General features: G+C 46.9%; 1 protein-coding gene across 1 annotated transcript in view; it reads right to left on the reverse strand.

Moving 5' to 3' along the window:
• Positions 1–512: 512 nt before the first annotated feature.
• The window catches only part of Vps13d (vacuolar protein sorting 13 homolog D), a 223242-nt gene continuing 199256 nt past the window's right edge, over positions 513–24498 (reverse strand). Inside the window, 3 exon segments of the mRNA XM_052175887.1 lie at positions 513–3148; positions 4371–4611; positions 11084–11215. Coding sequence (XP_052031847.1) covers positions 3017–3148; positions 4371–4611; positions 11084–11215 — 505 coding nt within the window. The 3' untranslated portion in view covers positions 513–3016.

Here is a 24498-nt window from a genome sequence, read left to right on the forward strand (position 1 = left end):
TCTCTCTCTTACCTAGCTTTCAGCCCCTACCCACACAACAGCTCCGCTGCTCCTGATTCTGAAATCTGAATGTGGCCCCCCTGGCTTATTAGATGCATTTTCTAGTATAACTCTGCAACCTATACAATGCGGATCCACATCCTGGTGGATCAACGCCTGTCTAAATGGGCCTGGCTCTGCCTCCTTTCCATCTGTCTGACCTTTAAGTGATGACCTCTACCCTGCAGGCTCCGCCCAGCAGCCCTGGGGTGCTGGTAGTGAACAGCACACACAGCCACTGGAGGGCAAAGCCATTTTAGTCTGCTCATTCCAGGTAGGTCTAGTCCTCAGTGGTGATGTGAGTCCCTGGATGGAGCGCAGAGGCTGCCTCTGACTGCCAAGGCTGTGCTATGTTTGATGTCTTGTCACTGGTGATGATCTAGAGTTCTGGCAACACCGAGGAGGAGGAGGAGGAGGAGGAGGAAGAGGAGGAGGAGGAGCAGGAAGAGCAGGAGGAAGAAAGCAAACATACGTGGGAAATCAACAATGTATTTTATTTTATAGAACGTGCTAACTCTGGGGTATGGAGTTTGCACAGTCTGTGTATACATAGTGATGAACCAGGTCTTTTATTTTCCGTCCACTGAGAAGCTGTGATGCTTTTTATATCTTTTATTTTTTGAGGCACAAATGACACTTGAAGACAAAGTGGCCCTGGATCCTTTAGAACACTGAGGTGGGATGAGCCCCCACCGAACAGTTGGGGGCTCACACAAGAGGCTGCCTCTATGCCTCCTCCACATGGGCCTGGAACAGGATGCCCTCCTTCTGGCTTTCCAATGTGATCTCAGAACCAGGGCGGCTTCTAACGTCTTCATCCAGCTTCCCTTCATCTGCTAACTTCTCCCAGAAGAGCTGCATTTGAGGCAGTATGAAATTGTCCCAGCAGAGTCTCTGACACATGGTGAATACCAACTTAAGAGGAAACAGGAACTGAGGCAAGGCCTGTTTCTTCTGGAGCGTTGGACTCTGTCTTGGCAAGCCCGGAAGCGAGCAACGGTGAAGGCATCTGGAGTATTTCCCAGGCCTGGCACGACGGCTTTTCAGCTGGGAAAACTGAGAACTCAAAGTTGATCTCCCTTCACCCTCACCCCATCTGGTCTCCAAACTCCATTTTAATACCTCCTCCTTCTAAGGCTAAATATCCTAGGAAGGGGCTGTGTCATAGCAGGAGATGGACAGTTATTTAAAGAGCTGATTAAATTAGAAAGGAGGCAGGGGGAGGGTGTGATTCTCCCTGGGTCCTCCTGAAGCACCAGCTGCAGACAGAGAAACCCAGTTTAAGGGGCCCAAGGCAGGGTAGACTTCCCTTGGCAACACTAGTTCCTTCTGATGGTTAGGATATCTAAAAGGACTCTCTCAGCCCGTGGCAGGGACACACATTAGCAATGCTTCTGAAGCCTCCTCTATAAGGGACCGCAATCTCAGGTAGTGGGTCACTGAAAGTAAGGCCAGAGGCCAGACTTGTGTGGGTATGGGGGCCAGATTGTTGAGGCAGACCGTGAGACCGTAAGGAACTAACTCCTCCCCCTCAGCTGTGAGTTTCTACAAGGGTGCCCTCCCTAGGGAGCAACAAATCACCGAAGACCCAACCCACAAAAAGTTCAGTCCGGTCTTCTCCCAGTCCAGGGAAGATGGCAAACTAGAAGGTCAAGAAGATAGCGCCTTGAAAACACTTATTTAGATAAAGTGCTCCTTTAGGATTGCCCTTGCCTATCAGGGCTTATGTGCCATGGTGCATACACACACACACACACACACACACACACACACACACACGGGTTGGGGGTGGGGCTTGGAGAACAGATCCGCTATGTTTGTGTCTTGGAAGGATTAGAATTATAAATACCAAAACACACCCACTGGGTCACCCTGGATTTCAGCTACTTGTGTGACACAATTGTAGAAATTGGCTAGACTTATTTAAAAACAATACAAAACAAACAAACAAAAAACCCACCCAAAACTACAAGGTTTGATTGTAGTATAAGGTGAGGCCCACCCTCCACCTCTAAGTTGCTTACTCCTAGAAAAGGGAAGCACCAAAGTGAAACCCAGGAAGTCCCTGGCTCCCATGCAGAGCCTACTCCCCAACTCTCTCCCTTCTCATCCTGTTCTCAGGGGGCCACGATGCTGTGACATGAGCATGTGGTTTTATTAAACACAACACAGTGGGAAATGGGACGTTTTTTCCACTTATGTCAAGAGAACCCACCAATGTTTCACACTTCTTTAATCACAAACAGCATGAAGAAAACCTGGATAGCCAAGATGTGTAGGCACACACTCAGCCACTAACGCTCGACCTCCCAGCTGGGTGGAGTGGTTGAAGAAAGCCAAATTGATTGACATTAGAAAACTGCCTGAGAAATTTAAACACTGCCTGTAATGGGGATGAGAACAAAGATGGGCACCATGCTGGTCTCTCGTCCTCTCCACAGTGGCTCTGGGGCTGCCTCTAGGTGACGGAAGACTCACCCTTGAACACTGACTGCAGCTGCAACTCAAACAACGCACCCTTCCACTTCCAGAACTGTTTTCCCACGGGCACTCCCTGCAGGAGGCGTACGGAAGTAGTGTGGCAGAAGGGCCAGTCCAACTTTACATTACTATACAGGTAACAAACCCTCACAACAGCACAGAAGCTTCTGTGTATTTACAAACACACGGTTGTACATATATACATGTTAACAAAATACAGGGCATTCTAAAAATTAGATCCATCTTAATACATTTTAAAACGTTATTCCATCAATACTTTTAAAAATTATTTCCCCATAATCTAAAGAAACTCTCTGCCCCACCAACTAATACGGCTTCTGTTTACATTTTTCCCTGTGAGAATTTCTTTTCCCTTGTTCCTTGATATTTCCCCCCCAATCTCTTCTGGCTTCCCTTCTGACCAGGAGCCGAGTCTGGGCCTCAGCCCAGGGTTAGGCTTCTGCCTGGAGCATCCCTCTCCAGCAGCCGGGTGTCCTCAGGAGTCCAGCTCCAACTGCTCTTGATTCTCACTGAGCCTTAACATAAGTTGCTGTTCATAGTAGAGGCTCTTTGCATAGTTTATTTCTTGTGATAACTTGACAGCAAGGACCTCAGATTTCACATGCACCTAGGGAGGAGACAAGAATGAACACATTGCCCTGAGGTTGGGCAGCCAAGCACAACCCCAAGGCATGGGCAGAGGACAGCCACCCCAAAGCAGTTCCCATCTAACATCCAGATAAAGAGCTTCCCAGGGCCTGGGCCTGGTTTCACTCTGATCCAAGCTTCTAGATTATGCCTATCATCACACATATCTGATGAGTTTTCATTCAGAGGTAAGGCAGGACAATGGATTGAACCCTTTATTCAAGTTCAAAGCCTAGTGGTCGCTGGGCACATGAAGACTCATCAAGTGTGTCCCTAAAGGCTTTCTTACCTAGAGTGCTTCACTGCTAGCCTGCCTGGAAGAGGGCCGACGGGGTGGGTAGGCACTGTGGGTGTAAAATGCACACTTTGGGGTATTAACTTGAAGCCATGAAGCTCTGATTCAAGTCACTGACCCCAGGGGTAGCTGATAAGCTCAAACCCATTCCAGATCATCCCAGAGAGAACAGAGAAGGCTGAAGTACTCCTGGGGAGAAATCCAGCAAGATGGCGTTTCTGGTCGACAGAAAGAGGTGAGGGATGAACACAGCCACTCAGAAGGGCAACGCTTTGGGGTGCAGCAGCAGGACCAATGCCTGCAACTATGACTAGAAATGGAGCTGCTTCCTCACAACTGCTCTGCTGTGGGCTTAGTTCTTGGGACTAGCCACAAATGATGGGGTCAGATGGGTCAGCTAAGTCTGAGCCCTAGCTTGTGCCAGAGTCAGCTATGTGGCCTGAAGGAATCACTTGCCCTGACCCCTCTGTCTCTAACAGCACTCTTCAGGAAGTGCATGCTGGAAACTTTTGGGTGCATCTCCACTCAAAAGTTCTGACACAATACCTCCTACTGCCCTTGGAGATGAGTACCATTCTTATTTACAAGTATCTATTGAATGTACTTCATATTACTTCTGTTCATAGATCAAAAGACTGTAGTTTTCTGATACTAGAAAAATAATACAGTATGTACCCTGTCCTGAACTCAGGGTGCCAGCACTTAGTACCATGTTTCAGGGACACAAAACTCTATGAATCACGTCACTATTTTGTGTTGATAGGTAATTGAGACACAAATGTAAGAGAACACACCCAGGGCAGAGCAGAACATTCAATGCAATTCAAACCTCCCATGGAGTCTTTAGAGTAAAGCAGGTGTAGAGTAGGGTTTGTCCACCTGAGTGGCAAGGAACAGCTGTACTCACCATTGGCTTTTGGTGGGATGGGCCTGGGATGGACACGCCACTGCTGGAATTTGCAGCTTTCTTGGTCACTTGCACATACACTTTCCCATGGTCTTTGGAGACAAGACAGTGGTAGAGGTCATCATATTTGACCTCGAGAAAAATGGCCTCTCGGTCTATGTAGTCTCCACTCTTCAGGAAGTACACAGCTTTGGAGGAGATGAGCACGCAGTAGCTATCGATGTTCTCCACGGCTATGAAGCTGCATGGGAAAGAGAACACGTGATGCTGAGCTGCTCCGTGTCAGGGCCAGGCCTTTCCTGCTCCAAAGGGCAGAGGCCTGCTGAGGCCTAGGGTCTGAGGCCTCTTAGGCTCCCCCAGGCTTGCCAGTTCCCACCCCTCATTGTGCATGCGCATGGCTTTATTACTGTGGGACTCTGATTCCTCATCTATATTAGAAAGGACTTGGCCTCAGGAGCTGCTGCTCATAGCTCATAGCTCTCTGCTATAAGGTGCTTATGAACATTAATAAGTAATATTGGCTAAGAGTTTCAAACAGAGAAAAACAAATCCTGTTCTGATATGGGCTCTGTGGAGTGCTCCATGAACTTCTGGAGAGTTTATGAGTTAGAGAAAATAGAAACAATGCTTTGCTGACAGGACACATGCCACACCAGATAGACCATAAGGAAAGACAGTAGGGGCTAGAAGGTAATGAGGGACAGGCCTGCCAGACTGCAAGGACAGCATCTGCACACCTGCGGTTACTTCTTTGCTCTGACTGCCCTGCTGAGAGGTTATCCGGCCCCTGCTCAGTATGGCCAGGGTCATGGGGCTTGTGATAGCACAGAACTCTCAGAGCTGTAGTCATTACTTCTGAAGTTCACTGCCCACTCAGAAACAGCTTAGATTTGAAAAGCAGAGAGAAGCCTGGAGAACCAGCAGCAGAGCTCACAGACCGATGTGGAGATTTATGCAGGTCACACCTCTGCTCGGCTGCTGCTCCAGGAGCAGTCATGAAAGCCAGGGGCCACCTTTTCAGCTTAGTGGCCACCTGTATCTTACACTGGCTATTCCCAGCGTGGCTGGCCATCAGGGACAGTAAGGACACACTGGAGGACGGCAAGCATACCAAGAGCTGACTGACAAGAGGCTGGCTGTGAACCCTGGGGTTTTAAACTGTGTTTTCTCAGAGCCAAGGCTCTATCTGGAACTGCATGGATCCAGGACGAGGGAAGCCTCAGTCCAGGGATACAAAGCACAAACTCATCAGAAAGGGTAGAGTCATTGAGGGCAGGACAGGGCCAGTTTGCTGGCACCCAGGGACTTGAATGTCAGACTCAAGCACGGCTGGCCCTCGCTGTCCTCTGCACCTCTCTAGAGCATCCTTCGCTCTCCTTCCTACTCCTCACACTGAGCCACCATCCCTACCCTCAACACTTCCCCGGATACCCGGCCCTTGACTGCTGCTGGCCTTTCTACACCTTGGCCTGCCAAAGCACTGCCCGAGGACCCCTTCTGCTTCTTGCTAAGCGTTCTGGCTTCAGTGGCAACATAAGCGCCAGTGTGGTCCACTGTAAACCCACACAACATCCTGAGTACCCACCACCGAGTCAGCCACCCAGGAGGACTTGCTAAATACCCACGTTGTTCCAGTCGTCATTTTAATTATGGCTCCCATGACAAAGACTGGGGTTTGCTGTTCTCAGTTAACTGGTTGGCAATGCTGAGAATGTAGACTTGTAAAGTCTCACTGCCAAAATTAGAAGCGCTGAACCGCTCTCCACGATCAGCAGGCTTTTAGCACTGCCTCCTTATGTGCCACACTCAGAGTCAGGGGCAGCAGTGCTGTATGAGGAGAGAGGAGGAGGAGGACAGGACACACGAGACACAAGGAAAGACAGAAAGAATAGAGAATCTCAGGGCCAGCTGCAACTAGACAGACAACGAGCTGACCACACACAACCAGCTTTGCTCAAGCACAGGTGGGCCAGACGGTCAGCAATGCCCACGATCAGCAATGCCCACGATCAGCAATGCCCACGATCAGCAATGCCCACGATCAGGGCCAGACGATCAGCAATGCCCACGATCAGGGCCAGACGGTCAGCAATGCCCACGATCAGCAATGTCCACGATCAGGCCCGCGAAGGCTGTCTCAAAGTCTCTGAGGAGACTCAAAAAGTGGCCAAGAGGCAGGGTGAGAGCAGACACACAGATCACAACATCCAGGAGAGACTGGCTCTCTAGCCTTTCACTAGTGCTCCATCCTTCTCTGAGGAGCCTTGTGACAGCCAGAAAGATGCCTTTATACCAAAGGGCACAGGGGCCGGTCCTGAGCACACATCCCAATTCCTTTCTAGGAGGCTGCAAATGGCTCGAGTCCTCTTAAAGGCCAGGGAACAAGGAGGAATCGTGGCTCTGGACCATGGATGCTTCTCAAAGGCAGGCAGCATGGTAAAGGAAATCTTGGCTAGGCTAGAAAGGAGAGCCCACAAGTTTGGGGCTCAGGTCAGGTGGCTTGCAGCTTGGTGAGTCAGTCCCTTCATCTCTGAGGGAGCCGGTGTTGCCTACCCACTCCTTCGGTTTAGATTAATGGAAGATCCATGCTGGGACAGAACAAGCGCCATCCAGCAGCCCTCCTTGCCTGCATCTCCACCCTGGGCCTAGTAGCCCTGCTCCAGCCCTGGGGCTGCTGCTGCTCACAGCATTCACGGTTTCAGAGCCTTCAAACCCAAAGCAGATCAGAGCGAAGGGCAGGGTTGGGAAAAGAGAGCTGGGCCATGACAGCCAATGGCTGTCTCCCCATTTTCCCTGAGGCCTCCTCTGCAACTCATTACCCAAGGTCAAGGTTTTGGGTCCCATCACCACCACTGCTGTCAGTCTGCTTGACACCCTCCCACACCCCCCAAATCTGGAAACCACATCAAAGACTCACTCAAACAGCACAGGGCAGACCCTTCATCTGCTGATCCCAATCCCAAACTTGTCACTCACTTTGTGACGAGTTAACTCAGGGGGCAAAGCAGAGCCCCCTTGGTTCTTGATTCTTCTGACGTATTCCTCTGGTCCCCCTCTTCTCTGTGGCTGCCCACCTGCAGGCCAGCTCTCTACAGGCTCTGCACCCCTCCCCCAGCCAACAGAGCAGCAGAGGCCATGGCTGACACATGGACTTTGGCTTTCCATACTCTACCTACTGCCACTTTTCGCAGCTGCTGGCCCACAGATGGGCTGATGGAAAGCCTCTCGGGTGACAGAGGAGGGATACCCCATCTGTCCTGTGAGGGCAGAGGGAAGATGACAAGTTAACACAAGTACCTGGGTAAGTTCTGTCCTTCCAGAAGAGGACAGAGAGGCCCTCTCTCAAGTGGCTCAAACTTCTGTTAGGACAGTAACTGTCTATGTTACAGGCAGTGGGCAACAGGGAGGTTAACAGTGAACATCTCTCTCAGTTTATCCCCTTTGTTATCTCCCGCCCCTCCCAAACAAGTCTGTTTGACTTGCTAGACTATGGACTTGCTGGGGGACACCACAAAGTTGTACTTGACCTTGCACACAGTGGGACAACATATTGGGCAAGGATTCAGAACATGACAGAGAAAGGACACTAGGAGGTGTGGAGGAACCCTACTGCATATGAGTACAACCCGGGGTGTGGGACGCCAGGGGCTGTGCTGCCCTCTGAGCAGCTGAGGAAGCTGCGGACCCCAGCTGCAGGTGAGGTGTCCACTGTTTTTGACAGGTCAGCTCCTGGCTTACAAAGTGTAAACTGGAGCTCGGTTTGAGGAGAGAAGCAGTGTCCAACTAGTCATGTAAGGAAGGCCCTGGGGTCCATTCCCAGCAAAGGGGGGAGGGGCAGAGGGAACAAAGGGGATTTCACTATTACTCATTTCCTGTATTCTTTTTGATTTTGCTAACCATGTAAATGAGTTGGTTTCATTAGAAGAGAAAGGTGGCATTTTTAGCATTCTACTTTGGTCAGGATCCTCTTCTTCAAAATGCCCTCCCCTGCCTCTAGGAGACAAGCACCTAAGGAGAAAACCCTGAGGTTTACAAGCCTGTCTTTGCTTTCCTCTTATATACTTTTTTGTATTTTAACAAAAGCAAAACAAAAACCAAAAACCACACACACACACACACACACACACACACACACAACTCATAAATATTCCTTTCTGTCTAAATGATGAGGCGACCTAAGCACCATGCTGAGCACATCAGCTTCCGGATCACAAGGCCATAACCGCCTCTGTACCCGCAATCTGAATGGGCCAACTTGGTAAAAACTCGAAATGAAGTAGATACTTCATAAAGGGCAAACAAACAAAAACAACTAACGGGTGACTTCTAGCCACAAGCCAGGCATTGTTCAGGAAAGTCACCACACAGGCGCCTGGTGAGCCTGAGGAGACCGGGAAGAAGCAGAGCTGCACAGCACTGGGGAGCTTGCTATGAAGCCTTAGCAGACCTCACATCGGATGTCAGTGACAATCCATTCAATACTGTTTAATTAAATGGAAAAAACCCCACAAAACGAAATGCAACTTGATGTGGGAGATCAAAGTTGACGCTGCTGTGGCGCTGGGGGACGTTGTGGGGTTTTCACTCCATCAGGAAGTAATTACACAATATTTTCCAGAAGTGAAACAGTGAGTCTAAGTGGAAACAATGTGGAAACATTTAGTTAGAACGGTAGAGCAGGGTATTAAAGACCCTTTAACGGGTTAACTCTGAGGGGAATATGCAAATAATTAGGTCCTTAAACATGTTTTTAATCACAAATCTAGGATAAAAGTCCGAGGTAGAAGTCGACACCCGTGTTTTCCCTGAGTATGCCCGTCCTTGCAGAGGCATGACTAGACCGCTGGCACTGCCCTGAGTACAGGCTGATAACAGGACACTGCGAGCCACGTCTGCCAGGGCCCCTCGTGACCTCTCCTATATGCCCAGGAGGTCACATGCCTCCCTCACCACCCACTGGCCAGGTTCCACCTTCAGTGTGGGGGAGATACAAGGTCCTCATCTTCAAAGTTAAAATTCAGCCAGTAACTGTGCCCAGATCACATGAAACTTCAAGTGTTTGGTGAAACTCATTTTGCTGATTTCATCCTGACTGCAGATCTTAGCTCACTGGCCTGTTTCCAGGGTGTGTACCATGTGGGTAGCAACTCCATGGTGCCTGGACTATACAATCTGTCCATAGAGTTTTTTCTGGTCTTAAGTCATTCTGTTACAAAAGTACCAGGGATGGTTTGTATCGAATAGAGGTGGGTTAGCAAAGAAGTTAAGATTTAACACACAATGATCTGTAATTTCCTTAACCCACCCTCCTTTTTGAGACAGGGATGCCAGGCTGATTATGGAAGGTAGATGAGACTGACTTTGAACTTGTGATCCTTCTGCCTCCATCTCCTGAGTGCAAATGCGACTACTCTTGGTTTATGCAGTGCTGGGGATGGAACCTGGGGCTCTGTGCATGCTAAGCAAGCATTAACACTTAGCTACATCTCTCACACCTTACTTAACCTTTGATAGTACCCCTAAATCCCCACCACGGGATATGGAAAGTTGGACATGTGTTAACACAAATGTTGAACTGCAAGCTCTCCAGCTGAGTTGATTGAGTGATTTAAGTCCCAGGCACTACTCTAGGTTCAGAGGGTTCTCCAGTGAGTGGGACACCCTAGCCATCACGGACTGATATGCTAGGAGAGTCTATTTCATGGTTTGCTTGGCTGAGAAATGACTCTTTAGGTCTGAGTCTGAGGCCCCAAATCCCATCAATGATGCAGTTTATAGGATGGTCTCAGCCCTCTTGGCCTTCAGAAATGAAGATCTAAGTTTCTGTTGTTGAAGCCACTCAGCCCCGGCATGCTGTTAGGCAGCAGAATAGGCTCAAGGAAAGAAATGCACAGCATTATTTAGAGCCACTCCAATGATACCATGGCAGGACACACCTGAGAAGATGCCATATCCTATATGTCCTAAATTCTAGACTTCATTTTCTATGTCCTCATTCAAACAAGATATGAAATGGGAATTGAGGCCTCTGGTATTGTCTCAGCCAATGATACTGAAGGCCACCTCCAGGAGCTAATCTTCCCCTGAACTTGTCCACCAGCCAGCAACACCCACAGTGCCAGAGCCTCCGTAGCTCGCTTCACCTCAGAGGATACAAGTGACACTAGGACATTTTTATGCCCCAAATTCAGTCCTCTCACACCTGGTCAAGTTACAGAGCACCTTACATTCTGAGGATTTCCACAAAAGAGTGCCAGAGACTGCCACGTTACCATGTCAGCTAAGAATAATCTCACTAGCTGAAAATATGTAAGAGCGACAAAATAATTAAGAAAACTGCATTTCCAGAATATTCGATGGGTAATAATTTGCTACTTGGTTTCAGTTTGCTAGCATTCTCTAGTAAACACTAAATACTAAAGTTAAAAAACAAAAATCATTGGACAAAAATCCCTTAAGACAGACTATCTCATGCACTGGCCTCTCTGAACTGACTACAGAGAGACTGATACCGCAGTGACAACCCAGTGGAGCAGACTGAGAGCCACTCCCTCTGGTACTGGCCATTTACAATCTGACATTTAGGACAAGTAATTCTTCAGTCTCTTCCAAGGGCTGTAACAGCATGAAGCTCCTGGGTCATAGAGAAATTTCTCAAAGACAGACAAGGCAACACAACAGACCACTGGGTTGTTTCTCCAACCCCCACTTACAACTCGTCCTGGATGTTGTCTGTTAGCTTGAAGAGCTGTTCCTGTCCTTCGGCCTGGCTCTCAGAATATCGAGGAAGCAGCCCCTGGGGGCCAGTGCAGCAACGGGGTTTCCGAACCCTCTGGGCTTGGGTCCTACAAGGGCAGATGGATAAGAAGAGGTTAAAGTGTCACGGTTGAAAGGACAGGTCCCAGCTGCTGCACGACTGTGTGGTATATGGCATGCTCACTGTGAATTCAGACTGCTCTTCACAATCTTTTGGCTATAAGATTATTATGATGCACAATCAGCTAACCTCCTTAGCTCTCCATTTCACTTTTTGTGTGATGAGATGTCACAACCTACCTGTTGGCTGGAAAATCAAGGAAAGTGCCCACTGGGCTTCTGCTGGAGAGCATAGATTACCTATCGCCGTGGCTCTTTAGGACGATTGCCATGCCTCCCTGTGGCCCACACCATTTTGCTAGGGATCTCTGTGGGTCAGCACTCTGGGGACCCACAGTGGGTTCAGGAAGCACACAGCAGGGGCCAAGGCTTTAGTGTGAAGCCGCCATGTTACCAGGCTCCTGTGGCGTGAGCTCCGTCTCCCTGGTAAAGGGTGAGGAATGACGCAGCACGGGAAGGGACTAGTCCCCGGCCAGGGCAGCAGCCCTAACTCATGCCCTTGGCCGTTGGGTGCCTAAAGGAATCTGCTTTGCTCTGGCTTTCAGGGTCGGCTGCTGTTGTCTTTTTCCACAAACCATAGACAGGATAATTGATAAATACTTTTTGGTGTTTTCCTAGAAACAGGAGTCCATATTTGTCTTGGAAAGACAACGCATACTTCAGATGACTGATAAGAGTGTACCGGGTCTGTCCTTAGCCGTGGACTTGCTGTACTTTTTATTATTTGTTCCTGGAACCCACTGAAGCAAAACATCCCTCTCTAGACATACCTCAAAGAGAGAAACAGGCAGCTACACTGAATCAGCACTTTAGAACCATGGACTGGTGGCAGTGGAGACAGACTGACAGGGAAGAAGGACTCTCTCTGCAGGGCAAGTCTGGGTAGGATCCTGGAAGCAGAAGTCTGGAACTTGCCACAAGATATCTGCAGACCTAAGATCATTGCAAGTGTTTCTGGACACGGGTCAGGCCGAGTTTACCAGGCTGTGGGTTCAGAAGGTGCCATGGGGGGAGGTGTATATGTGCGATAGTTCTTAGGAAGCCAGAGTCTCCCACTCCCAGACAATTCTCAAATATTTAGGTATGAGGGTGCTTAGGTCCTCTTGGTTGTGTTTTCAGGAGTGATATAAAGACACAGTGACTTGCATGAGGGACTGGGTAATGGGTTGGCTTCATCTATAGCACATATTTACATATTCCACTATCCTTAGCCTCAATGTCTCCTTCAAGGTTTAAGTTTACTAATGTGCTTGTCCCCAGCTCTCCCTGAAAGCAGGGATAGTTGTGTTGGCAGACATTGTGAGTCCACTAGGAGAGGCACTTCATAACTGCTCATCTATGGATGCTAGCAGGTCACCATATGCAAGGGGTCCACAGGAAGGTGCTGGGTGGGCTTTTCCAGATGGCCTGTTCTAGTTTCCTGGCCTGGTGAAACAACTGCTGTCATTTCACTGTCTAGACTGATCAATAACATGTCTTCCCCAAGGCATTCCCATAGCACATTTGCCTAAGAGGCTCCTGGAAGGGTCATTGGCAAGCAAGTAGAAGAACAAACATCCCTTCAAGAGGAAGATAGTGAGGCCGCTTTCCTATCCTTTCACCCCACTTCCCAACCTGCAGAGATAGCTGTGGGCTTACCTGGAACATATACTCCACACTACATATTATTTCCACCTCTCTACACCTGCTAACAAATGGCCTTTGGGTTTATTTGCTTTGAGTGAGGGTCTTACTGTGTTGTAGCTTATGTTGGACCTGAACTTACTATATAGCTCTAGCTGGTCTTGAACTGGCTGGCCTTCCTTAGCCTCCTGAATGCCAATTCCCCCTATATCAGTGAGAATGGCTCTTCTGGAAACATAACTTAGGAGCAGGCCAGTCATCTGTTCAAACCCTATCACCTCACTTAGATATGTGTGTATTTATCACCTCCACACAAACAGCACACACGGTAAGAAAAAGCATTTGGCCTCAGCAGTGCCTGGCTGCCTACAGAGAAGCAACAGAATGGTGAACAGTTTGTGGGAAGGGAGTTCTGCAAAGTGAAAGCCAATGGCCATCATCTCATCTTTCTAGGAGAAAGGTCCAGGGTGCTTCTGTCTAGGGAAGCAAAGGACAGATGTGAAACCTTAACCTTTTTGGACATGTGTCCTGTTCCTTTCAAGACACCAGCTTTCCTTAGTGCTTTATAGTGGGGTAAGGGAAAAATTGACTGTGAACTCTGCATCCCTCTGAAGGAAATGAAGGGAGTTTGGCAAACAAATGAAAAATGGCAGGCTCCTGCTCCACAGCTCCTAGAAGTCACACTAACTGCAGGACAACTTAGAATGGAAGAAGATATGCCACGTGTCACCAAAAAGTTTATTCCTTGACAGTAATTCCTTGACTCAGGGGCCTCCTCTAGAGCCCTTCCTCAAACTTTATTTCTACTCCCAACTTATTTATTATCTTCTAGCCCACAAACTATAGCCCCACAGATATATCCAGAATCAGCAGGTCGAGCAGCTCCCTTGTGTGCACGCCCACACACCCATGTGCTATGCTTATCTCCTCCCTGATTTTCCACAGAGGGCAAACTATCAATTTTTACAGTCCTCTCTTGGTCTACCAAACACCAAGGGCTAGGCTGGATTCGGTACCTAGTGCTGGGGCCTACAGGAGCTCACTGTGATGTTCAAAGCTCATGTCCATGTCGATATGATATAGAAGGAAAAGCCCCACAGCCTCTCATTGTATCCCCAGCTTAAAGAGAGGACAAAGCTCTGAAAATGAGGGGTTCCCCACAGAAGGGTGATTTGAGAGTATTCTTTAGAAAGGCGAAAGGCAGATTAAAGGTTCTCTTCCTCATTCTTCTACAATGTTGAGTCAGGAACAAAAGCTAGTTTTTCTTCTCTAAAACACAACTAAAATTTCAAGTTCTCATGCCTTAGTTGGTAGGTCATGACCAGAGTTTGGGGATGGTGTGTAAAGTCACTGTGAGAATAAATTTGAACCCAAGCTTAGTTCAAAACAACAACAAAAAGTCAAATATAAGCAAATGTTTCCAAACCCAGGAGTTGGCAGAAAGGTTATTATGAGGTAACCTTCACTGGGGAAAAGGAACTACTGTGTGGTAGAACTGTTCTCATAGTCATCTGTAGGACTATGTAGACACATAGACACATGTAATTGACTGGCTGTTAAGTCACTATCTTCAGTCCCAGTAAGCCAGTCACTGGGAGGAGGACATTAGGATGGCCCCGGCACACCAGTGTTGTCTATAATTTCTAATCGTGTTGGTAATTGCAGATGCCACTGTCTATTGAGAGGATTCAGCCATTCTCTTGGGCAGCTGAAATTTACTTGTGCCTGTTTATTAATTCCCCATGGTATGAATATCTAAGTACTGGCCAAGGTCTTGCTATTACAAGTGATGTGGCTATGAACATTCTTGTGCATTTGAACAACAAATAATATAATAATAATGATACACATTTTGTATTATTGATGACCTTTAGATTTGGATACACATACACGCATACATGCATGTGTGCACACTTTCTGCCAGATTTCAGGATATTAAAGTTTGCTGAAGAGGAGAATTTTAGCTACTTTTGAAGAAGTGAAACCATTTTGCACTCTCCCCATTATATCGTAGAAAGACATAACTCTCTACACTCCTTCCCATGCTTTTCCTGTCTAGGGGCAGCACTGATTAATATGCTGCCGCTGCACATGGCTACTGAGCATGTGGCCAAGGTAAGGAAAGAACCAAATTTTAAATTTACTTTCACATGAGAACCTATCTCAAAACAAGGAAAGGAAAAGAAAGGAATGTCAGGGTGTGGTATACTCTCAGCACTGGAGCCAGAAGTCGTGGCAGAAGGGGGGAATTGGGTGTCAGTAATTCAAGGCAAGCCTAAATTAAAACCAAATTAAAGGCTAGTCTGGACTAAATAAGATCCCGTCTCAAAAGATAAAAACAGAAAATTAAATTGATCCATATTTAGTTGTATGTTGGAGAACCCTGATCTAGAGTCTATTTGCATTTGTTTGTTTGTTTGTTTGTTTATTGTGGAGAGGTGTGTGTAGGCCACAGCATATGTGAGGAGGTCAGAGGACATCTATTGGGCACCTCTCACTGTGGGTTCTAGAAATCAAACTCAGGTCAAGGTCGGGCAGCAAACACTTTACTTGCAAAGCAATCTCACCGACTGGGTTTAGATTCTTCAGCCCGCTGCTGGAGTGGGTATAAAATGGCTTCAGTGCTTTCTTATTCCATTTCCTTTCAGATGACAGGATAACAGTGTTCTGTGAGAGCAAGTCTCAATTGCAGTCTTGACTATACCTGGGAATCAACTGAAACCAAGCTGTTGGACACTCCTGGGCAAAATTTTCTTAGCCTGATTCTTTAAATAAGGAAGATCTACCCTCATTCTGGGCTGTACCTCATAGTGGAGGCCCACATAAAATGCTAAGGATGAAGGAAGGGCATTCTGCCTGTATGCCCCTACTCTCTCTGGCAAGTTTATCCTACTGAGGCCAATTTTAATTGTCAAAGTCAAAAGGCCAGCAGCTCTCCAGGAATCCTCTAGCTTTAGACAGCTGAGCCATCCAGCATCTCGGATGGAACAACTACCGGATTCCCAGCCCTTTGCATTGTATATATTGTGTGTATTGTGTATTGTATTGTATATATTGTGTGTATTTACTCATTCTACCATCCATGCTTCTCACAGGGTGGTGGCTGTGGCTCCATTCACTGGTGCTGCAGCATGAAGGTCGATACTGAAACTGTTCTGCCACCCCACTCCTAATTGTCATGATGGGCAGTGACCTGGGCAACGTCTGGCACAACACTAAACAGGAAGTGGGAAAAACCTCCACTCACCCTCCTTGGGTAACAGCGTGTCCTGACCAACACTGAGAACAAGAGTCAGTGCAGTGTGTGCAGTCTCTGCCTCCACAAGCCTTGGTTTAGCCAAAGGTCTGCGGTACACTTAATTGCTGCCAGCTGGGGGTTGTCGGCCATTTTAAGCCCTCAGCTGCTGTGGTTTATAAATTTCACAGCATATAGGAAGAAGCAGCCCTTCCAGTCAACCAGCTAATCCAAAATGTCAGCACCAAATGAACTTGAGCTTTGAACTCCATGAAAATGTCAGGAGGCTGTGATACACCATGGATGCCTCTTCCCCCAGGGAAGAGGCTACTCACACAGTGGCTGATATACTGCAGATACCCACCCAGGGAGAGCTGTCCAGGAATACTCAGTTCATCTGGTGGGGGCTATGTGACAGATACTGGAGGCCCCCGAACCAAAGATCAGAGCAATGAAAACAACCTCTGTCATAGTCTTGAAGCAACAGTAAATCCAAACAAGGTGGCGGGCAGAGCTAACCAGTTCCACTTGGTTGATCTTGCCTTTCAGCCTGAGGTCAGCAGTTGGCCAGGCCATGATTTGTTCTTTGCTTGTATGATGAGTAGCTGTGTCACAGGTCTGTTAGTTGGAGACAGATGGTTGTGTATGTCCATACACCAGCATAGTGTAAGGTGATAGCTGGTTGAGAAGTCTGTCATTGTCAATGTCTATCAAGCAAGTGATACCCACACACTATCAGTAAATGAGTAGATGGTGTGCACAGACTGTGATGACCAAGCACAGTAGTTTATTCAACAGAGGGCTACCATCTTACTGAGGGCTGTACATGCTGACCTCTGTGGAGTGATAGATGATGCTTGCATTTATTTTATATGTGAGCCCAAGATTTTTGATTTTACTAATTATCATAGTGATATGCAGTGTGATTAACCAAACACAAATAATTAGACTAAAAACCAGAAGGTTGGCCCAGACACTCAACATTGACTGCTAACAGCCTCCAGGTGTCAGAGGTTTTGGCTGAATGGCTCCATCAAACATCTGTCATTGCTCTGAATGGAACCAAACAGTCCACCCTATAGCACCATCTGCCCTGGAGAGCCTGACTTGGCTAAAACACACTCTGATGCCTACTGCAGTACAGGGTCTGAGGTCCAGAAGACCTCTGGCCTGCAGCTCTCGTCTTTGTCCCATAAATCCATTTGCAACGACTATGAGGAATGTGCTTCTCTGGACAAAAAAAGACTTCACTCCACTCAGTGTACAGTGTGGTGACAAGAAAGCTTGGGTTTGAAGAGCAAGTCTATTAATTACAAACTGTTTCCTTGCTTATAATACAAAGTTGATGACTGGCAGGATGGCTCAGTGGGAAAAGGCACTCACTGCCAGAGAGAATCAACTTCCATACCTTACCATACATACACTCATACCACATGTACACACACACACACACACACACACACACGAAAATGAATACATATAACAAATATTAAAATGAAGCTGATGATAGGACAATAACAGGGAGTAAAAAAGTCAATAAACATACAGTGCTTAGAATGGGGGCTGGTCTATACAGCACACGCCATAGAATGGGGGCTGGTCTATACAGCACACACCATAGAATGGGGGCTGGTCTATACAGCACACTCCATAGAATGGGGGCTGGTCTATACAGCACACGCCATAGAATGGGGGCTGGTCTATACAGCACACGCCATAGAATGGGGGCTGGTCTATACAGCACATGCCATAGAATGGGGGCTGGTCTATACAGCACACTCCATAGAATGGGGGCTGGTCTATACAGCACACGCCATAGAATGGGGGCTGGTCTATACAGCACACTCCATAGAATGGGGGCTGGTCTATACAGCACACTCCATAGAATGGTGGCTGGTCTATACAGCACACGCCATAGAATGGGGGCTGGTCTATACAGCACACTCCATGGAATGGCACTCAAACCACAGAGAAGGGCCTGAGCTCAGACAGACGGGCCAGGGGATGCCACAGCTTGCTCCTTCCCTTCCCGCTGACATTCCACTCCCCTCTCTGGAGCTCTGACTTCAGAGTCATGTGTAAGGCAATACACAAAGCCCCACACCATACTATTGCCACTGAAAATGGTGGAAATGTTGACTCAAGGAATATAGAAATCCTATTTATATTGTTAGGTTTTAGCAGTCTAGCAGAGTCGATTTCCTGGGCTGGGTTTGCACCCATCAGTGGGATTCACACCTGACTTGTTTATAGGGGTCAAGGCTCTCTGTAATCTCACTCATTTGGGGACAACGTGACACTGTGACCGTGACAGCTGGTAGGACTAATGCCAGCAGATGTGGCTGCTGGGACTTCAACTTGAGGAGAAAGATACTCCAGACTTTGGCTTGGTCAACTGCCTGCAGGGTGAGACTACCTGTTTACTTCAGCTTTGGAGGGACAAGAAGGCTCACTTTATAATGAATTCTGCACAGCTGCAAGCCTTGGGAAAGGTTCCCAAAATGTCATAAATCTGCCTGCATTCTGGGGTTGCTTTATTTTATAAAACGGCCCACAACTTTCAGGATCATTACAGGAAAAGGTCACTAAACAGCCAAAGGCTTCGTGTTTTATTCCTGACCCCAAACCAGAATCCCTCGCTGACCAGACTCTAACGCTAACTACGGGACAGGTCACACGAACCAGGGCTAAGTCTGTAAGGATAGTGAGAAAAAGCTGATTTTCAGATGACTTCTGATAAATGACTATATAATGTGAAAATCCAAAGGAAAAAATAAATTATCTCCCAAAAGTTGGTATCTTTTGAGATCAAGGTGGAACAGAGAAGAAGTTTGTGGGGAAAGGAAAAATAGAAGGCCATCCCAGTCAGAGACTAATCACCTGCTGGACATTAACAAGTCACCTTGCTGCTATCAAACGGCTTCCTTATCAGCACGTGAGAATGCAGTGCCTACTTGGTTGGTAATGTTGCATGAAAAGACAAGCAGCACACAGCAGGACTCATAAAACTAACTGTCTATCCCCACCTCTTCCTTAGAACAAGCAATCCAAGTTAAAACTCATATATGTGACTGGGCACAGTGGTTATCTCCTTTAATCCCAGCACTTGAGAGACTAACACAGGAAGATTATCAAGTCTGAGGCCAATTTGGGCTGCATCATGAGTTCCACGCCAGCCTGAGCTATAATCTGAGTCTTTGCCTCAAAAACCCAAATCTTTGTCCCCATGTGGTAGTACACACGTTAATCCCTAGTACACACCAGTACAGCACTGGGGAGGCAGAGGGAAGAGAATCTCTGAGTTTGAGGCCAGCCTGGTCTACACACTGAGTTCCAGGACAGCCTTGACTACACAGAGAAACCCTGTCTTGAAAAACAACAACAAAAGTCAACCTAAAACTAAACAAAACTCACCCCAATCCTAGAGTGTAGTATTTAGAGTTTCACTGCCACAAGCACTAATACGGTGTGTGTGTATGTGTATGTGTGTGTGTGTGTGTGCGCGCGCGCGCGCGCGCGCGCGCGGGCGTGTGCATGTGTGCGGTCTGTGACATAGCTCCCAATAGGAGTAACTCCTTAAGAGCATGCTGGAAACTGGACACAAAAGCATTTTCCCTGTTCTATTCAGATATTAATTCCTGAACGAATATTTGTAGAGAAGCAGTGCTAATCAGCTAGAATTCAATATTCAATGAAATTCTTAGAGCTGGAATAATCTCAAGAGTATTGCCTTTAGGAAAATTCACCATAGTCAAGGGTTTACCATACATATATCATACATACATAACACACGAACACACACATACACACATACATGTCTATATGCCATATATGGTAAATATATACATGGTAAATATATACCATGCATGTATGTATGTACATACGTATATTACTGGCAAAACACTTTCTCTTCATGTGTTTGTAAAACAACCTCTCCTGTACAGTTACTGTTACCCCAGGGTCTCTATCAAGGCCAAAGCCAGGAAGACCTGGAGGTACTATGGCATAGGGGTTTGCTCCTTCAGGACTACCTGCTCAGCCTCAGGGCTTCTCACATCTTCCTGTCACATAGAGGAAAGAGGCTGAAAGGTAGAAAAAGAAAGAGAACTCTGAAGGAGTAAAAGTTCCCAGTTATCTGTGCCCTGGTTCAGGCCTTTCGGCTGAGGTGTGGGGGGCGTGGGAGAAACAAAGGTTCCAGGCCAGGTAACATCCTTCCAGCCCAAGATGAACTGCACATCCCTGGACACTACAGGCGCTGCTGCAGAAGGGTCGGGTGGTTAGGGAAGGCTCGTTGGCAGCAAGGCCTCTGGAGCAGCAAGGAAGGTGAAGGCTGGGGATTGGGAATGACCCAGGAGGCCCTGGAGCACAGGAATGCTGGCAAGTCCCTGTGGGGGATACTAGAAAGTTCTTGGCCCAGGCCACATGCTCCCAGAGGAGAACTGGGTACAATGTCTGTATTTTTCTGAGAAGGCTCAAAAGTCTGGCAGCCACTTTGGGTCCAGCTCCTCCTGGGGAGCAATAGTCATCTTGACATTCAGCTGGCCAATGGCTCAGAAACGTCTGATCCAGTGGTCAAGACTCTGATTTCATTTAATCCCCAAGAACAGGCCTATTCAGTGAATTCCTTATAAGGCTCATAGGATATCAGTCCAAGTTTTAGGTTCCTTTAACCTTGGAGACAACAAGCCACCTCCATTCCAATTCCCCTTCTCACCAGGTAGGTTTCTTGCTGTTAATCCTTAAGCTTAGGCAATGGCTAAGCTCTCACAGAAGCCAAGGCCACCTTCAGCCAGCTGTACCATCTACAATCAGAGATGACATGGTCTTGAAGCTTGTGTCTGTCTGGCTCTGGTCCATCAGTCCAATGTCCTCAAGACTATCCTAGTTTTTTGTACCAAAAAAGAGCCCTGTCTTTGTTCTGACTCTCGCCGTAGGGCCAGGCATAAGCCCCTCAGGAAGGGATGAAGGAGAACAGCTACGTGTCTGAATGGGAAGTGTGTTCAGCAGTGCCCTTTCTGGGCAGGAAAGAAACACAACAAAGCTGGCATCTTGGCCATACCCTTTAGTCCATCTATGACAAGCTCATTTCTGCCTGGGACCAGGATGTTCCACCTGTGACAGAGAGTATTCTTTATTTGGTGATAAAACGGTCAAGCTGTCTCTTAATTGCGTACTGCCCAGTGTTAACATGAGCCGGGCTGACTGTCATAGTCCATCAACCCTTGGCAAACTGGTTTGTTTGGTCTGGACAGCAAACAACATTCCACACTACTGGATTTTTTTCTCTCCCAGATCCCCTGCAGCCCTGTCACCCCGTCCCCCCCCCCCCAAACCTTTTTAAAAATTACAGTCTGTTCTGCTGTCTCTGGTTACAGTCTGTAAACAATAAGCAATGCTGATGAAATGCAAAAAGCTGAAAATTTGTAAAGCAGAAAGGTCTGTGGGATGTCCCCCATCTGTGTCACATTAAACAAGCACTGCACTCAAAAGGTCTGCTAAATTCTATGAAATCAGGACCCTGGGGTGACACAGGCCAGAAGGGCTCTTACGCTGCATGTTGAACACAAGCAAAGAGGGTACAAGGTGGCATTAGGAAGAGTGGATATGCAGCTCACTGCAGACTGGTTTGTGTATGTTGCAATCTGGCAGGTCATGAGGGAATGAGTGCTCTGACGTTTTTTTTTTTTTTAGTCCTTGGTGGTTAAAGTAAATAACAGGTTTTCATGACAACGTGACTCCTTTGAATGGCTGACTCTCCATATATTAGAATGGAAGGGGAAACACAGTACACTTGGATGTTTAGAGGCTACTGGAGATGACGGTTGTTATGTTGGGCAAAAGGAATCTACTTTAGATGATCCCAAGCACTTTACATAGAGGCTCATGACACACTCTTAAGAAGATGGCAGAATGTGAGAGAACAATTGGTGCTGGACTATGGATGACTCAAACAGAATGAAGGGTGTGTAAGTGCCCCAAGGCCTCATGAAAAGGCCCCAGCACCATGTATGGTTATGGCATTAGCTTTTGCACATGCATTTCCCATCAGCTTTAAGTGAGAAGACATCAGGCAGGGACTGGGCAGCTAGCATTCAGGGTAGGGCTGTGGCTGCAGCTATGAACGTTTTCACTGGATCTCCAGATACTCTAGCTTTATACTGTTCTTCTCAGGAATCTTTATTAACATTGTACTTTATGGTGAAGAAAACATATCTTGCTGGAGGTGGCAAACGTGACCAAGGGGGGGTCTTTCTGATTCTCTTGGGCTCAGTAAACTTACTGTATATCATTTGCTGAAGAGACTCTTAAGACACAGAATCCATCCTTGCCAGGCATCTGGATGCTATGAAGGGATACCAATACTGAGACGCTTACAATCAAGAAGGTATAGTCTACATTCTTGCCTTCCCTGTGTGTGTGTGTGTTATATGTACATGTGTGCACACACATGTAGGGAGGTCCTAAGTTGACACTGGATGCCTTTTTCTGTGGTTCTCCACCTTAATTTTTGAGGCAGAGTCTCTCACTGAACTTGGAGCTCATAAACTTGGTTAGCTGGCTAGCCAACAGGCTTTAGAAATTCACCTGTCCATTGGATGTTTTCAGCCCTTTTGTCGAGGATCAAGTGGCCATAGGTGTGTGGGTTCATTTCTGGATCTTCAATCCTGTTCCATTGATCCGCTTGCCTGTCACTGTACTAATACCATGCAGTCTTTAACACTATTGCTCTGTAGTATTGCTTGAGGTCAAGGATACTGATTCCCCCAGAATTTCTTTTGTTGCTGAGAATAGTTTTAGCTATCCTGGGTTTTTTGTTATTCCAGATGAATTTGATAATTGCTCTTTCTAACTCTGTGAAGAATTGAGTTGGGATTTTGATGGGTATTGCATTGAATCTGTATATTGCTTTTGGCAAAATGGCCATTTTAACTATATTGATTCTACCGATCCATGAGCATGGGAGGTTTTCCCATTTTTTGAGGTCTTCTTCCATTTCCTTCTTCAGAGTCTTGAAGTTCTTGTCATATAGATCTTTCACATGTTTGGTAAGAGTCACCCCAAGATACTTTATACTGTTTGTGGCTATTGTGAAGGGGGTCATTTCCCTAATTTCTTTCTCAGCCTGCTTATCCTTTGAGTATAGAAAGGCCACTGATTTACTTGAGTTGATTTTATAACCTGCCACTTTGCTGAAGTTGTTTATCAGCTGTAGGAGTTCTCTAGTGGAGTTTTTTGGGTCACTTGGTTTCTCCGAAAACTGGGCACCTCACTTCCAGAAGATCCTGCTATACCACTCCTGGGCATATACTCAGAGGATTCCCCACCATGTAATAAGGATACATGCTCTACTATGTTCATAGCAGCCCTATTTATAATTGCCAGATGCTGGAAAGAACCCAGGTATCCCTCAACAGAAGAGTGGATGCAAAAAATGTGGTATATCTACACAATGGAGTACTATTCAGCCATTAGAAACAACGAATTCATGAAATTCTTAGGCAAATGGATGGAGCTAGAGAACATCATACTAAGTGAGGTAACCCAGACTCAAAAGGTGAATCATGGTATGCACTCACTAATAAGTGGTTATTAACCTAGAAAACTAGAATACCCAAAACATAATCCACACATCAAATGAGATACAAGAAGAAAGGAGGAGCGGTCCCTGGTTCTGGAAAGACTCAGTGAAACAGTATTTGGCAAAACCAGAACGGGGAACTGGGAAGGGGTGGGAGGGAGGACAGGGGAAGAGAAGGGGACTTACGGGACTTTCGGGGAGTGGGGGAGGGGGCTAGAAAAGGGGAAATCATTTGAAATGTAAATAAATTATATCGAATAAAAAAAAGAAAAAAAATTCAGGAGACAGCAGGTGTTGGAGAGGGTGTGGAGAAAGAGGAACACTCCTCCACTGCTGGTGGGGTTGCAAATTGGTACAACCACTCTGGAAAGCAGTCTGGCGGTTCCTCCAAAAACTGGGCACCTCACTTCCAGAAGATCCTGCTATACCACTCCTGGGCATATACCCAGAAGACTCCCCACCATGTAATAAGGATACATGCTCTACTATGTTCATAGCAGCCCTATTTATAATTGCCAGATGCTGGAAAGAACCCAGGTATCCCTCAACAGAAGAGTGGATGCAAAAAATGTGGTATATCTACACAATGGAGTACTATTCAGCCATTAGAAACAATGAATTCATGAAATTCTTAGGCAAATAGATGGAGCTAGAGAACATCATACTAAGTGAGGTAACCCAGACTCAAAAGGTGAATCATGGTATGCACTCACTAATAAGTGGATATTAACCTAGAAAATTGGAATACCCAAAACATAATCCACACATCAAATGAGGTACAAGAAGAAAGGAGGAGTGGCCCCTTGTTCTGGAAA

This window comes from Apodemus sylvaticus, chromosome 3 (assembly GCF_947179515.1).
Source record: "Apodemus sylvaticus chromosome 3, mApoSyl1.1, whole genome shotgun sequence".
NCBI lineage: Eukaryota > Metazoa > Chordata > Mammalia > Rodentia > Muridae > Apodemus > Apodemus sylvaticus.